Genomic DNA, 18274 nt, shown 5'->3' on the forward strand with positions numbered 1-18274 from the left:
TGTACACAAGTCCGTCGCATAAAAGTTTACGTATACTCAGAATCAAGTACGAGCCGGAAGCGCTCAGTCTTGTAAAACTAGCGGTCGTAATGGAGATATCACATGACTATTGAACTTCCTTTTTATCAGCTCGCCGTACGTCACCACATTCCCGCGTTTGTAATTGTTGGCCAACATTTGTGTGACCGTGTGTATGCAAGACAAGTTGGAGCCAACAACCTTCGAACAAAATTCCGCGGTTTTGTTGTCGGAAAGTCCGATCGTGTGTACGGGGCATTAGAATTGGTAATGTGCAATATAATACATGTTTTCTTTTGGGTATCATACTGCTTTAAACATGTTTGTTAAAAATAACAAACATGTTATACTTACCTGCTCTGTGTAGTGGTTTTGCACAGAGCAGCCTGGATCCTCCTCTCCTGGGGTCCCCCTTCGGTATTCATGTCCCTTCCCTCCTGCTGAGTGCTCCCACAGCAGCCAGCTTGCTATGGGGGCCCCCACGAGCCGAGCCACTGCTCTGTGTGTCAATTCAGACAGGGAGCCACGGATTGGCCCCGCCCCCTATCTCTTTTCATTGGCTTGTTGACTTTGATTGACAGCAGTGGGAGCCAATGGCGTCCACTGCTTTGTCTCAGCCAATCAGAAGGGAGAGTCCCAGACAGCCGAAGCTCCATCCAACACTTTATTTTTTAGCTCTGGATTAAGTAGAGAAGAGTTAGAACTTCTGTTGGGTTTCTGCTGCTGTCTGTGATTTCCTTGGGGAGAGTTTAGTTTACTTCTCTTCTGGTGATTCTCTAGTCCAGGTGTAAGCAACCTTGGCATCCCAGCTGTGGTGTGGGGGGTCTTCTAATAATGGTAACATGGCACTATTCCCTATAATGTCAAAACAGAAATGTAAAAACTTCCCATGTACCCCCAACTGTGGAGTAGTGTCCGCTGCTCATCCATGATGCAAATCTCCCATTCCACCACATGCCAAAAGTGCTCTATTGGATTGAGATCTGGTGACTGTGGAAGCCATTGGAGTACAGTGACCTCATTGTCCTGTTCAAGATGCCAGTTTGAGATGATTGGAGCTTTGTGACATGGTGCATTATCCTGCTGGAAGGAGCCATCAGAAGATGGGGACACTGTAGTCATAAAGGGATGGACATGGTCAGCAACAATACTCAGGTAGGCCGTGGTGTTTAAACAATGCTCAGTTGGTAATAAGGGACCCAAAGTGTGCCAAGAAAATATTCCCCACACCATTACATTATCACCACCAGCCTGAACCGCTGATACAAGGCAGGATGGATCCATACTTTCATGTTGTTTAAGTCAAATTCTGACCCTACCATCTGAATGTTGCAGCTGAGTTTGAGACTCATCAGACTAGGCAATGTTTTTCCAATCTTCTATTGTCCAATTTTGGTGAGCCTGTGCGAATAGTAGCCCCAGTTTCCTGTTCTTAGCTGACAGGAGTAGCACCCGGTGTTGTCTTCTGCTGCTGTAGCGCATCTTCTCCAATGTTTGAAGTGTTGTGAGTTCAGAGATGGTATTTTGCATACCTTGGTTGTAACAAGTAGTTATTTGAGTTATTGTCTTCACCAGGTATAGATGCCTTAATTGCATTGAGTTGCTGCCATGTAATTGGCTGATTAGCGATTTGTGTTACCAAGCAATTAAACAGGTGTACCTAAGAAAGTGGCTCTATTTATTGATTCCTTTTGGGACCTTTATTGATTGCACCCAGTTGGTGGCTGTGAGACTCTAAAGAGTGGATAACGAAGTGGATCCTGAGGGAGCTTTTTTCAAGTGAAACACGTCGATCCACCTATCCTCTTCTATAAGTGTTTAGGTATATATTTTTTATATCAGATTGCAGCTGAGAATACATGTTTTTATTGTGAAAATAAAAATGTAGTTTTATGGATTATGTTTGTTTTTGATTTTTACGGCACATTAAAAGCCCCCTTTTTTTCACTAATGTTGGGGGTACATGGGAAGTTTTTACATTTCCATTTCTACAAATTCTATCATCCCTCTGCCTCTGGAAGTCTGTGGGTTGTCAGGGCCTTGCAATGCCTCATGGGACATACAGTGCCTTGAAAAAATATTCATACCCCTTGAAATGTTCCACATTTTCTCATGTTACAACCAAAAACGTAAATGTATTTTATTGGGATTTCATGTGATAGACCAACACAAAGTAGCACATAATTGTGAAGTGGAAGGAAAATGATAAATGTTTTTCACAATGTTTTACAAATAAATAAGTTAAAAGTGTGGCGTTTATTTGTATACACCCCCCCCCCCCCGGAGTCTTTGCAAAATAGCTCAAGCTTTGTCAGATTGGATGAGAGCGTCTGTGAACAGCAATTTTTGCAAGTATTGCCACAGATTCCTAATTGGATTTAGATCTGGACTTTGACTGGGCCATTCTAACACATGAATATTAGACATGTGCGGTTAGTTTTGTTTCCGATATCCGAATACCCGAATTACAATATAAACAAATTTTACCAAATGCTACGGAAATTCGGACTGAAATTGGAATTGAATTTTACATTGAATTCTAGTGAAATTCTCACTACACATATTGCTGAAATAAAAGACTGTGTGTGTTAGTAGAGTACCATTTCGAAATAATGCTGTTTTTGTTAAGCAAAAGGTGATTTAAAGAGCCATTGCAACCATTTGATGAAGATTTTTCTTTTGTTTGTTCACTTGCATTCGATTTGAAAACAATATAACATTTTCCTTTCTACCGATTCGAAAATTGATTGATTTGTTCATTTGGAATCGAAAAAATCGGTAAATTAGAAGAAAATTTGAAAATTCGAGATTTCCGAAAACTAATTCCGAAAATGGATCAACCAAATTTAACTAAATGAAATAACTCTAATTTTTTCATCATGCACATGTCTAATGAATATGCTTTGATCTAAACTATTCCATTGTAGCTCTGGCTGTATGTTTAGGGTCATTGTCCTGCTGGAATGTGAACCTCCACCCCAGTCTCAAGTCTTTGGCAGAATCTAATGCCACGTACACAGGATCGGACATTCTGACAACAAAATCCTGGATTTATTTCTGACAGATGTTGGCTCAAACTTGTCTTGCATACACACGGTCGCACAAATGTTGTTGGAAATTCCGAACATCAAGAACGCGGTGACGTACAACATGTACGACGAGCTGAGAAAAATGAAGTTCAACAGCCAGTGCAGCTCTTCTGCTTGATTCCGAGCATGCGTGGAATTTTGTGCGTTGGAATTGTATACACACGATTGGAATTTCCGACAACGGATTTTGTTGTCGGAAAATTTAAGAACCAGCTCTCAAATTTTTGGTGTCCGATGGAGCCTACACACGGTCGGAATTTCTAACAACAAGCTCACATCAAACATTTGTCAGAAATTCCGACCGTGTGTACGCGGCATAACAGGTTTTCTTATAAAATTGCCCTGTATTTTGCTCCATCCATCTTCCCATCAACTCTGACCATCTTTCCTGTCCCTGCTGAAGAAAAGCATCCCCACAACATTATAATGCCACCACCATGTTTCACGGTGGGGATGATGTGTTCAGGGTGATGTGAGGTGTTAGTTTTCCGCCACACATAGCGTTTTGCTTTTAGGCCAAAAAGTTAAATTTTGGTCTCATCTGACCAGAGCACCTTCTTCCACATGTTTGCTGTGTCCCCCACATGGCTTCTTGTAAACTCCAAATGGGACTTCTTATGGCTTTCTTTCAACAATTGACTTCTTGCCACGCTTCCATAAAGGCCAGATTTGTGGAGTGCACGACTAATAGTTGTCCTGTGGACAGATTCTCCCACCTGAGCTGTGGATCTCTGCAGCTCCTCTAGTGTTACCATGGGCCTCTTGGCTGCTTTTCTGATTGATGCTCTCCTTGCCCGGCCTGTCAGAGTAGGTGGACGGCCATTTCTGGGTAAGTTTGAGATGTTTTAATGTGTTTGAGATGTTTGAGATGAGACGTTCAAAGCTTGGGATATTTTTTTATAACCTGCTTTAAACTTCTCAACAACTTTGTCCCTGACCTGTCTGATGTGTTCCTTGGTCTTCAGGATGCTTTGTTCAACAAACCTCTGAGGAACAGAGAACACAGAACAGCTGTATTTATACTGAGAATAAATTACACACAGGTGGACTCTATTTACTAATTAGGCGACTTCTGAAGGCAATTGGTTCCACTAGATTTTAGTTAGGGGTATCAGAGTAAAGGGGGCTGAATACAAATGCACGCCACACTTTTCACATATTTATTTGTAAAACATTTTAAAAACTGTTTATCATTTTTCTTCCACTTCACAATTATGTGCCACTTTTTTCACATAAAATCCCAATAAAACACATTTACGTTTTTGGTTGTAACATGACAAAATGTGGAAAATTTCAGGGGGGTATGAATACTTTTTTCAAGGCACTGTACACGAGTTAAATGTAGTTACACAACAGCTGAACTGCCAAGGTTGCCTACCTTGGTCTGGCCTCTGGGCAAAAAGTGACAGAAACATATAACAGGGACACAAGAACAGTATAAACCATTTTTGTGGTAGAGTGGGGAAGGTCTGAGGTCTTTGGGGGGGGAGGGGGGGCACACATGTATTGATATGTTCATTTAATAGAGCATTTGATGCAACTGAAATGATCAAATTGAATAGGAATAATAAACCACTTTTGATTGACTTAGATGCTGGCAAGCCGATTGGCCTTGTGGGGATTTTATCAATAGTTTCTGATTAGACAATCAATTGTATTAGATATTTATTAAACAATTGACTTTAATCCATTATTTTTGAGAGATCCTATTTTCAATAGATAACTTTTCTGTTGTATCATTCATTATTTTATTCGATGATAATTTGTTTGTTTGGTATTGTTTGTACATAGAGCAATTACAAATTAAGATGTGTATGCTCACCTCTAGACCCTTGGAGTTAAGATCAAAGAGGGCACCCTATTTTACATCCTCCAAGACCCTAATGCCATGTACACACGACTGGACTTTCCATCAGAATAGACTCCGATGAGTTCCGATGGAGTTCCGCTGAAACGGACTTGCCTACACACAATCACACCAAAGTCCGATCGTTTAGAACGCGATGACGTACGACGGCACTAGAATAAGGAAGTTCAATAGCCAGTAGCCAATAGCTGGCCTTGTGTTGTTTTTGGTCCGTCAGAATAGCATACAGATGAGCAGTTTTCCCGATAGTAACTGATTCCGTCGGAAAGATTTGAAACAAGTTCTATTTCTAGGTCCATCAGAATTTTAGAAAGAAAAAGTCTGATGAAGCCCACACACGATCGGAATGTCTGACGGAATTATTCCGTCGGAGCTTTTCTGCTGGAAAGTCCGGTCATGTGTACGCGGCATTAGAAAGAAAAAGTCAGATGAAGCCCACACACGATCGGAATGTCCGACGGAATGATTCCGTCAGAGCTTTTCTGCTGGAAAGTTCGGTCGTGTGTACGCGGCAATAGGTCATGTATAATCTGCTGATTGGCACGGAGGATTATCAGCAGTGACAAAAGGATCACTATACACAAATTAACTATGGACTTATACAGTAAAACCTTGGATTGTGAGGGACTTGGTCTGCGAGTGTTTTACAAAACGAACAAGAGTGCAGCATCGTTTTCTTACTTTGTGAAGTTTCTGCACAGAGCAGCCATCTCCAGTGTGGGCATCTGAAGCCACAGTGTCCTTCTTCCTGGATTCTGTGCATGCTGGCCACCCAGCATGCACCTGCCGATCTCATGCATGTGCAGTGTGGTGCGATTTTGGTCAGCTTGGCATGGCACAGCCATGCCAAGCTGACCAATATTTTCCATAGACGCCAATGTTAAATGTTACTGGAGCCGTGCAATGCCAAGCTGGCCAAGAATTTCCATAGACACCATGAGAGGGTAAAGGTCTACCCATCAGTATTGCCTGTGGTTTTACTGCAGCTGAACTTTGCCCATTACTGACTTACCGTGTCCTGTTGCGCATTGTGTCTTTCTGTGGAGGTAACCATATTTGGTAGAGGCAGGGCTTTGCTTCCTAATTTCAAAGCCGCCCACCTTAGGAATAGTGATCTGATGAGTGGTGGGGGAATAGTCAAGAAGCAACAGGAAAGGTGTAAGGTGTATGAAGCACAAATCTACAGAATGAAGTAAAAGTAAGGAGATCATTGAACAACCAGTCCTCAAGTACAGCTTCCCCTCCAGTAAGGAGAACAGTTAGCAGTTCAGTAGTGGCATCTTCAAAGAGGATCTTACACTACAGATATGCAACTGTAGGGCCTCAGGTGTGCCAAGGCACAAAAAGTGCTTTGCCATTTTCAGGAGGAATTTAAGACTAATCTAGGAACAAGTGAAGTGGTGTTAAACCCAAAATCAAAAATTTTAAATATTGCACCCTTCTAATCCTTAGATGTGGTGGATGCATTAGTTGTCTTTTTGTATGGCTTCTTCTCCTCTGTTTTTACCTGGAGATCTGGCCAGTAACATGTTTTATGTATTAGGGTGACTGCACTCTGGATGAAGGAGCAACAGAGACAGCTTTGGACAGCAGCATTGTCAGTCTTGGGGTAGGGGAGTGTTTAGTAAGGAAGGTTTAGTAAGCCAGTCCACCACCTCCTCTGCATGCGCTGGCTGGATACCACGGGCAAACTCACTAAACAAAGGAAATGATGCCCTGCCTGAGGACTGACCACCACGCCCACCTTTGCCTATGGACAGCATTTGTTGCTGGCCCCCTTACAGTTCCAAGGAAATGTCTGCCTCTCCTTGTTGTCCTCCCAGACATTATTGGGAGGGGGCCATGCTTATAAGCAAATGTAAAGAAGAAGTGGAATTCTGTATGTAGATGCACTTTAATGAATGTAAAGTGGTGTTTGGTGCATTTTCATTTGAGTACTCACACTACACAGACACACTCCATGGATACACTATAATATACTGCAATATAATGCATCAAGCGTACAGTGACGCACAGAACTATATGGCATTAAACTTGCCGTAACGCACACAGAAATAAATGGCATTAAACCTGCAGTAACGCACACAAAACTATATAGCGTTAAACTTGCAGTAACGCACACAGAAGTAAATGGCATTAAACTTTCAGTAACGCACAAAACGATATGGCGTTAAATTGGCAGTAACGCACACAAAACTATATGGCATTAAACTGACAGTAATGCACACAGAAGTAAATAGCGTTAAACTGGCAGTAACGCAATCAAATAGACGGTGTTCAACCGACACTACACTGACGCTATCTGAACTGATGCTACTCTAGCTATACACTAACGTCAAGATTACTGACACTTTCTCACTACGCTACACTGAAACTATCTGAAGCTGTCCCTACTCTACACTAATGTATGTATGAATGACATGTATGAAGCTTTCACTGCTTCAGCCAATCAGGGCTTGCAATGCACTTTCAGCGGTGCAATGCATTGTGATCGGTTCGGGGGCCAAAAAAACAGTTGAACGACCCGTTTGTTTAGCTGTTCGCCGAACGTCCAAACAACGAAAGTTCGGCCCGAACTTATGCTCAAGCCGAACCATTTGCCCATCCCTAGGCAGTGGTCAGTGGGAAGAATGCTTACTTTCAGTGGTGGTCAAAATGTATCCCTTGCACTTATGCCACATGGTGTTGGACCTGGAAATATGCAGACACAATCAGACCGGTGGTGAGTTATCCACAGTTCAATGAATCTCTAATCACCTCTGGAGGAACCCTAGGGTACCACAGAACCCTGGTTGAGCATGGCTAGTCCAAACCCTCATAAATGTAATCTTGTTTCTGTATTTACTTAAAACCTTTCACTAAAAATGTATTGATACAGAAAATGGTTACAAACGCCGACAAACCAACAGTTTGCTCTTTGCTCTTCTAATGTATCAGTTCCTTGTGGATTGAGAAGACAATACAAGGATACTTTTCTGAACCAGACTACTTTAGAAACTCAGTAATCACAGGATAAGTGTCTTTGTTCCTGTTTCACGGTGCCCACCTCACTCTTTCCTTCTTGAAAATAATCTGTATTTTAATTACATGCAAATGTAAAATATGTGAAATCTTTATTTTCACGGAGATGAAGAATATGTGATTGCCTATTCAAGCACTTAGATTTGCATACCGTAAAGAATAATGCACTTGATTCCAAGGTCGTACAATAAACATGGAGTCTTTTTTTACCCTCTATTTATATAATAGTCGTTGTTACGGCTGGATGCAATTTGATCTAAACTTGATTACCACCCGGGTTCAAAAGTTAAATGATGCTAAGAAGCCGCCTCAGATTCTCCAGCCTGGGTGGCTCCCAGTTTCCTTTTATTCGTAAGCTATTGTCAACACACCAAATTAAATTTACGCCTCGCAATGATAGAACATCCGCCTCATCCATTCCAGGCCGAGGCGTGAAGAACGTAACCTCGCTTGATAATTGGCCCACATAAATTAAATATTTATGGCCCGCAGTATGTTCTAAATTGCTTTCCTTCCTTTTTATTATTGTCTTCAATTTGTCCCCGAGGCCAAAATCCTACATACATGTTATTACAGCCATATTTTATGCAATATTTGGTCTCTGTGACAAGTACAGTGCTGATTCTCTTTTATATATTTGTGTTTTTTTTTTATACATTTTTTTTTTTCATTTCTAATATTTGAGCAACAAGTCTTTTAAATATTGCCTACATTTGAGTCTCATTTTGTCTTTCTTAAGGTAGATGTAATCCAATCAATAAATCTCATATTAACTTCAACATATTGATGTAATTTCGAAAGTCAATAGTTTTAAAACTGCAGCTTTCATTAAAATATTACCTGGTGATCCTGACATGAAGGTCCTTGCTCAGGTATTTCCTTTTATAACGTGACACTGCTCTATCCCTGTCTCCATTTGTGCCTCTGAGTTGTCAAACAGGCTTCTGATACAGGTGAAACCTGATTGTTTTCAAATACATAATATGCAGGTATGGTCCACTGGTGTCACCACCTGCCCTGAGATGCCATGCAGCCATCACTGGAGTGCATGTAGGCATGAAGAGGCTGCAATGAGACTGCAGAAGATCAGCATCACTAAGGCCTCGTTCACTTGGGGTGTACTATACCATATGCATATGCTGGGCTGTGTTTACCTGCATAGAGATGCACAGGTGTTCTGTACATCCCTGTGCAGGCAGTTCTATTGATTTCCACTTGGACACACTGGGATTGATTTACTAAAACTCGAGAGTGAAAATTCTGGTGCAGCTCTGCAAAGAAACCAATCAGCTTCCAGTTTTTTGGGTTTTTTTGCCAAAGCAAAACAAGCTGAAGTTAGAAGCTAATTGACTACCATGCACAGCTGCACCCGATGTTGCACTCCCCAGTTTTAGTAAATCAACCCCATAGTCTGCGTTCGGGGACACACAACCACACCAACACCAACATGGATGTCATATTGGGAGCAGCGGCTGCCTGAACATGCATGCATTGAACACTTGTGAACAGATTTCACTGTTGAGTCAGAGCAGAACGGGACAAATGGCAGTTTTGTCACATTCATACCTATTCAGTTTCTGTTTGTCAGCAGACTGCGGCAGACCCTTGATGGTTCCATGGGAGGACATATATAAAAGGACTTTAAATCGGGATATCTTTGGTCCATCGTATTTAGCTCCAGAAAAACAGAAAAAGAGGCAACCCTTTTCCATTTTTTTTTCTGAACTTGCCTGTAGAACTGTATGAAGCGTCTGATAGGGTAGACCTGAAAAACTTGGCAGATCTTATCATAAAAGCCCATGTTAAAGGGGCCTAATCCTGAACGCCAAGACCTGCCACCATTTGACAATCTAGTACCATCTGTTAGTCATTGAGGCTCTGGTCTTGAACTGTTGAATGATGGGGTTGGGGGTGGGGCTTAGGTCTTACAATTTGAGGTCTACACTGTCTGGATTCAATGTCCAAAAATGAGACTCAATAAAAATATTTTGGATGCTACATATGTTAATTTAAAGCAGCCTTTCTCTAACTTTTTAACACAGAGGAACCCTTGAAATAATTTTCTGGTCTCAGGGATCCCCTGCTAAAAAATACTATATCTACAACTCACTATATATTAGTGTGATGGTCAGTGGGAAGAATTCTCTTTACACTTTTGGTCATTGGGGAGAATTACCCCCTCACAGATAGCTAAAAAGATCAATGGTGTCAGTGGGAACAACCCTAGGGTTCCATGAATCCCTGGTTGATAAACCCTGCTTTAGAGTATTTTGGTAACTTCTCTTCACCATTTTGTTACTGTATACAAGTGGTTGTCAACCTTGGTTGTAAGAGACCCTTTTTTAATTATTTGTAAAGCAAAAAATAGACTGTTACAAGAGCACTGATGCGAGGGTGTAAAATATGTCTATCCTCCATGTAGACTTCTTTCTCTTATTCTCCTCCATGATTCAGTGTGAGCTTGTGTCCTTCTTTCTCTCACATAGGTGGTCTGGTTCTTGATGATTTTCTGCCAATAGGGACACAGATACTGAAACATGGCTGCCAGAATCCCAATATTTTAGACACTTTTGCGATTGCACATGGGCCAGTCTGTGCTTTAATTTGCCACAGTTATGGCATATGGTTTTATACCCTCTTTTATACACACTTTCAGGTTTACTTTCGAGAAGAAGTTGAGCGGAAACAAATAAATACACTTTACTTACTTGCCATATTCCTTAAGGAGTCATTTATCAGCTGAGCAAGCGTAATTACCTGAAATCTGTCTTCATATTGAGTTACCACAGGCTTGATAAAAGTGGAAATCAGGCGTGTGATGTGAAATATGTAAAAGGACTTTACATCTGGTGGATAAAGGCAAGCACACAGTACAGTAGCTTCCATTGCACAGCACATGGCAGCATACCACAATGCACATACCATGAAGTGTAGTGTAATGCGGGACCCTTTGCAAATACTGTAGGTGCACGTCAGTTAATTTTCCCGTTGAGATGGGTTAGTAGCCCATTCATAATAAATTGGTATGCACAGTCTTACAGCTTGTTTTCAATGGAAAAATGCAAAAGACTAAGTAAAAAAATGTGCAATAAGGACCTTTGCCCTTAATTTGGAAGCAGTGGTCTCTTTGCAGAGGCCCAACACACCTGCTGAGATAGAGCTCTCCATTCAGAAAAGCTCGTGTTCTTGATTGGAGAGTTATAGCTCTGGCAAGAAATGTGACAGACCTTTGCAGAGAGACCACTGCTTACACAAAGAGAAAAAGCATCCTTGAATACAGGATGTTGGCAGGAAGCAGGTTTATCTACTCAGGATGTTGCCTATTTCTAAAGAAAACAAACAGTAGGACTGTACATATCTTTTGGTTTTATGCGCCTTTAATGTATTTAATTTAATGTTAAAGTTCAATTGGGCTTTAACAATTAGTACTTTGCAGTGTTTATTTTAATAAGACCCTGTGTATGCAAAGCACCCAGTAAAGAAGGATTTTCTCTATTGGTGCACAAGCCATCCTCTGCATCTATTATTACAAATCTGATTATTCCAGCTTATTGAACATGGACAGCATTCATCAGCTCCTGTGTATTGCCATTTCCCTTCATGACCAAGAGTGGCTACAAACCTCAACACTATGCACTTGGGCCCAGCACAATATTCATTGATCATGTGATGTTATTTAGCTGTAGAGAAAAAGAAAAAACAATTTACTATCAAAAGACGCAGGATGGCCGTTCACAAATATTTCATGTCTCCGCTGCCTGCGGGGTCTGTGCGCACACAGTATTTAAGTAACCAGACAAATGTTTCTCGGGTTTGCAGCAAAAGATATTTCTGTGTTGGCCTCCTCGTTGCTTGTGAATGATGAGCTGCTAAGGTGTATATTTTCTATCTGCAGGTGACAACGCTTGCCGCTTGAACAATGGAGGCTGTGGAACGCTCTGTCTCGCCATTCCTGGAGGGAGAGTTTGTGGCTGTGCTGATAACCAGCATCTGGATGACAATAATTCAACTTGTGTGTGTAAGGCTTCCTCAAACACATCTTTTTTTCTCTACTGCTTGCAAAACTAGGAAGAATTATATACATTCACAGACCTGATAAATATTAACCCTTTGGGGCTTATGTAACAAAAAAAAAAAAGCCTCTTGTTGCCAAAACCGATTGATCAACTTCAAACTGTCCTGTTTGCAGTGCAGAGCTGGGCTTTCGCGCGGGTGACTGGTAAAAGCCGTGATTTATCTGCCTACTTGACCATCCTTTGAAAACCTACAATACAGCTGGAGAAGGCCATTCACATACTGTGGGTGTGCAAAATGTCATGTGTGGGGGGTAGAGTTTAAATTAATTCTTACCCTAAGGAGGTACCATTCCTTAGAAAGTGAATATAAAAGTACATAGTTGTTTGGGACTTTAAATGTACCTCCTTGGGTCTAATTAACACTGACCAATAAAGGGGTTGTAAAGGCAGAAAGATTTTTATCTTAATGCATTATACATTAAGATAAAAAGCCTTCTGTGTGCAGCACCCCCCTCAGCCCCTCTAACACTTACCTAAAGTCCCTCTCATCCAGCGATGTCCACAAGTGTCTCAGCAATCCGAGATTCTCCTTCCCGATTGGCTGAGACACAGCAGAGGCGCCATTTGTTCCCACTGTTGTCAATCAAAGTCAGCTAGCCAATCAGGGGAGAGAGGGTGTGGTGCCGAGTCGGGGCTCCATGTCTGAATGGACACACGGAGCTGTGACATGGTTCGGGTGACCCCATAGCAAGCTGCTTGCTGTGGGGACACTAAACAGGAGGGAGGGGCCAGGATCACAGCAGAGGGACCCGAGAAGAGGAGGATCTGCTCTGTGCAAAACAAACTGCATAGAGCAGGCAAGTATAACATGTTTGTTATTTTTATAGTGAAAAAAAACGAACCTTTACAATCACTTTAATTATAAAAAAATGTAAATGTCCTTATTCAAAATATTACACAATTTCTTAAAAAAAGGTTTTGTTTTAAAACAATTTATCAAACTAGTTGTCCAAGGTGATGTTGTCCTGGCCTTGAGATCCAATTTTTTGTTAAAGCCAACGTGTTTCCCGGGCTGACCCGCTTCGTCAGGGCCTCAGATCCTGTTAAATACTGCAACAGTGTACAAGAGAAATCACATGTGAAACAATCAATATTTGACAGCAAATCACATTATATATTATATGATATCAAGTCTCAAAAACACTTATCAGATAGTATCCATTCATTTATATAATATTGGTAACTATAGTTGTCAAAAATCATGAAATCACCTTATATGTGTAGGCATATTATCTATTTAATACCCAGATTCATGGTATTGTCCATTACTGCATGTGGGTAAGTATCTTTAAGGGTTTAGGTATTAAGGGTTAAGGTATTCCCCACGGGCCAACCAGGCTATCTATCACCAACTATTATGCAACATTATACAGATGACTTTTTACTACTTTGCTTGTTTCTCCATTTCATGCACAAAGGACTATAGTTAACTATATTATATAAATTAATGAATTATAAATGATATTCATTTTCACAATGGATAGAATTTTTCAAGATACTATCTGTTAAGTGTTTTTGAGACTTGATATCCTATAATATATAATGTGATTTGCTGCCAAATATTGATTATTTCATATGTGTATCTTCTTGTACACTGTTACAGTATTTAACAGGATTTGAGGCCCTGACAAAGCGGAGAAGCATGCGAAATGCGTTGGATTTTAAAAAAATTGTATCTTAAGGCCAGGACAACATCAACTTGTTTTTAAAACAAACCCTTTTTTTAAGAAACTATGTAATATTTTGAATAAAGACATTTACATTTTTATAATTAAATGGTCAGTGTTTATTAGACTCAAGGAGGTACATATTTGTCCCAAACAAATATGTACTTATATATATACTATGGGTGTGGCAAATCTAACACTACATGTCAAGTTGACAGGCAGCAGCACCTGTCAAACTTGGCCATTCAACTCAACAGGACTGCGCCACAACTGCAAACCAAATGATTGGTTCGCACTTGCGTCACATTAGTTCCACTGCAAATTGACAAATAAAGACAAAGAAATACTGGCATTCAGGAGGCGTATATATAAATATATATATATATATATATATATATATATATATATATATATATATATATATATATATATATATCTCAATCATATATATATATATATATATATATATATATATATATATATATATATACATATATATATATATATATATATATATATATATATACATATATATATATATATATATATATATATATATATATATATATATATATATATATATATATATATATATACATATATATATATATGTATATATATATATATATATATTTAAATAACAGATATGTTATACCTACCTGCTCTATGCAATGGTTTTGCACAAAGCAGTCCAGATCCTCCTCTTCTCCAGTACCCCTCCGGTGCTCACGGCTCTTCCCCCCCGTCAAGTGCCCTCATAGCAAGCTACTTGCTATGGGGGCACTCATGTAGGCTCACTCCAGAGCTGGCTCTGTGCATTCATAAACACACAGAGCATAGCTCGACCCCGCCCCTGCTTCCTTTGCTTCCTCCCCACTGGCTGTGATTGACAGCAGCAGAAGTTAATGGCTGTCTCTGAGCGAATGGGGAGGGAGAAAGATGAGAAAGCCGCTACTCTTGTGCACAGTGCTGGATCGAGATCAGGCTCAGGTACGTACACACTGCAGCTCACAAAAAAATAACTGCTTTTACAGGCATTTGAGCTTTTATTTCTCTGACTTTCTCTTTTGCTGTTTTTCATTGAGCTTATCCTCTTTTTGTGTGCGTTTTTTAGCTTTTTGTGCTTTTTCGCACATTTTTGTGCATTTTTGGGGACTTAGGTGTCTCTTCTGCTCAAAAGCTCCTTTCAAAAATGCGAGCTTGGTGAGTTTTTTTTTTTTTTCTGCCTGTAAAAGCATATGCTTGGTAAACTCCTGAAAATGCCATAGTGTGCATGGACACATTTCATGGAGGGGAGTTTCCAGGCAGAAAAAAAAAATAAGAGCTCAAAAAAAGCTCAAAAGCCTGTAGAAGCAGCTTCTTTGTGCTTCTGTGAGATGCAGTGTGCATTGGCCCCTCTACAGGAGGCATGATACTGTACAGGTCACCTGGTGAATACAGAGGGGAAAAAAAGCCAAAAAAACCCCCAAAAACAAATGCAGCCACCACATCTAAAGATTGGTAAGCTGCAATATAATACATTTTTGTTTACTACTACGTTAATGCCCTGTACACACGGTCGGATTTTCCAATTGAAAATGTGTGATAGGACCTTGTTGTCAGAAATTCTGACCGTGTGTAGGCTCCATCACACATTTTCCATAGGAAACACAAAGTTTGAGAGCTTGCTATAAAATTTTCCGACAACAAAATCCGTTGACGGAAATTCCGATTGCGTGTACACAAATCCGACACACAAAGTGCCACGCATGCTCAGAATAAATTAGGAGACGAAAGCTATTGGCTACTGCCCCGTTTATAGTCCCGACGTACGTGTTTTACATCTCCGCGTGCAGAACGATCGGATTTTCCGACAACTTTGTGTGACCGTGTGTATGCAAGACAAGTTTGAGCCAACATCTGTTGGAAAAAATCCATGGATTTTGTTGTCGGAATGTCTGATCAATGTCCGACCGTGTGTACGGGGCATAACAGTCTCCACTCCATTTAAAACAGAAAAAAAAAATTTAGCTGGAGTTTAATACGTTTTAAATAATAGGAAGCAGTAGAAATGCAACAGCCCTTATAGAAAAGTCTGGAACAACTTTACAATTGCACATAATTGTACAGCGAGTCATTTTGGAGGTTCAGTAAAAGGCCAGTGCGGGAAACAGAATTTCAGATGGAATTTTTATTTACTGGTATATGGATGAATTTTGAAATGTTAAAATCATTATGTTCATTGTTTACTCCTCACCTCAGCTGCGAAAGAAAGTCTGCATCTTCATTTGTGTTAAGTTCAAATTTCACTGAGACACAAAGCTTTGTTAGTGCTGTTTTCTTCTTGTCCTCATTTACAGATTTGCTTGTTAGAAATGTAAACAAAACTATGTAAATTGTTGGTTTCTGTGCTAATGAAAGGTAGTTCCTATTGTACAAAACCTGTTTACACAAAGTCCATATTTCTGGCACAAACCCATACAAATTACCGGGATGGTCTGCTAACAAGGAGTATGGAGACTTGCAAGTTCCCCATGTCTGTGGAGAATATGGGGGTGTTTTACTGGAGAAGTAGGGTGCGTTCACTTAGCAAGAAGTTTTCACTTAGCGTAGTGAATGTGGTGAAAATTCACTTTGTATAGAATACTCAAGTATATGCAAATATAATTTTTTAAAAATTGAATGTGCTTGCTCATGATTGGATGAGCTATGTAAAAATTGACCTTGCAAACTGAAAGTTCACTTTGCTAAGAGAAGTATGGGAAATTTTTTATTTTATTTGGGGAATCATACTTGCCTAGGTGGCTACGGCATCAGTCCCGCGCCGGCTCTAAGACTGAGAACCGAGCAATCAAAAACCACCAATCCCTCAGTTCTCAGAGCTCCCTGAGCAGAGAGCTGGTGACTGTCAGTCACCGGCTCTCTGCTCTGCCTCCCCCTCTCATGCTCACTGGAGCTCTCTGCTGTGGAGGGGGTGGGAGAGGCCATCTCAGGCTCTCAGCAGCTTCCTGAGAGGGTGAGCCAAGTGCCAGTCCAGGCATGTAGGCGGATCCAAAACATATGGTTGCGATCTTTCCCAAGCCTGGACCGGCTCTGTGATGTCAGCCAACACCTGCTGTCTGCTGAAAACAGGTCACAGGAGTACAGAATGAACTGCATTCCTGTGATCCACAGGAGAAGTACAACCAAACGAGCTTTGGCTGTACTTCTCCTTAAGTGAACAACCTTAACGCCTTTAGTAAATCAACCACTCTCTCTTTCTGCCTCAAGTGCCATGACTGAAAGATTTAATATTAAATCATCTCAATATCAGACACTTTCACCCCCTTCATGCCCAGGCCAATTTTAAGCTTTCAGGGCCATCACACTTTGAATGACAATTACTCAGTCATGCAACACTGTACCCAAATGGATTTTTTATAACTTTTTGAGACAGATAGTGCTTTCTTTTGGTGGTATTTAATCATCATTGGGTTTTTTTTGTTTGTTTTTTTGCTATATAAACAAAAAAAAAAACAAATTTGAAAAATGAATCAAACAAATGTTTGTGAACACCAGACCTATATGATTTTTGTGTACATCCCATTTTAAAACTAGGCATAATAACTTGGAGTTAGCCCACCCCTTAGTGACTAAAAAAGTCTTCACATTATTTCAAGATCAAAGGTCACCCTTTGATCTGTGCATAAATGAAACAAAGCAAATACAAACTAATAATGTTTCTTTGTATCTCTGTTCAGACAGTGTTTTTTTAACAGCAGTGGCTGTAATAGTTGCTGTATTGCAGAGCAAGTTCCGGCTGTCATTTTGACAGCCGGGAATTGCTGTAAAGAGCTGTGAGGGTAGGATGTGGCAGTAGAGGAGAACAGGCCATGCTATGAGCACCTTTTTAGGTGTATGTAGCTTGCCTGATGTATACAACTGGTTAGACTACATTTGCGTGGGTGATTAAGATCTCTAGGGGCAAGATTTAAGGATTCTTGCTGGTGAAGAAACTTCAGCCCTATGCACACTTTGTGCAAACAACCACGCCCACAGCCAGATTTTTATGCCATACAGTGGTTCTGAATACACACACAAAATAGCCAAAGCTAACGGGTCGAAGAGTGCTTCTGAGTCCAGAGGCAGCTTGTAGACCCATCTGAATGCTGCAATCCAGCTACCCATGTGAACGTAGCGTTAGGAAAGAAGAGGACCTTAGAAAGGTAGCAACTTGGGATCCTCCATCCCATTGGGTGACATTAATAAGGATACATTGCCTGCAAGTCCATCCTTCCTTAAAGTATATACACATTTTTATAATGTTTTTACATTAATAGGACATATTGTTTCTTTCCTTCTGTTAATTACCTACAGTTAACATTGATGAAACCTCACCAAAGTTATGCAGCTTGGAAGAATTTCAGTGTAAAAACCAGCACTGCATACAAGACGGCTGGAAATGCGACGGAGAAGACGACTGCCTGGATGGGAGCGATGAAAATGTTGACGCCTGCTGTACGTACTTGTCATTTACAACGTATTTATTTATAGATGAACCCAGACGGTGTGTTACCG

The 18274-nt window shown here is 40.5% G+C and overlaps 1 protein-coding gene across 6 annotated transcripts in view; it reads left to right on the forward strand.

Annotated features, from left to right (window-relative positions):
- Positions 1–18274, forward strand: part of LRP1B (LDL receptor related protein 1B) — a 2172167-nt gene that overhangs the window by 1166140 nt on the left and 987753 nt on the right. For all 6 annotated transcript variants that reach the window (XM_073634235.1, XM_073634238.1, XM_073634240.1 and 3 more), the window contains exons 15-16: positions 11891–12013; positions 18074–18214. In XM_073634235.1, the coding sequence (XP_073490336.1) occupies positions 11891–12013; positions 18074–18214 (264 nt within the window). The remainder of the gene's footprint in view (positions 1–11890; positions 12014–18073; positions 18215–18274) is intronic.

The sequence above is a fragment of the Aquarana catesbeiana genome, linkage group LG06 (genome assembly GCF_042186555.1).
Source record: "Aquarana catesbeiana isolate 2022-GZ linkage group LG06, ASM4218655v1, whole genome shotgun sequence".
In the NCBI taxonomy this organism is placed as follows: Eukaryota; Metazoa; Chordata; class Amphibia; order Anura; family Ranidae; genus Aquarana; species Aquarana catesbeiana.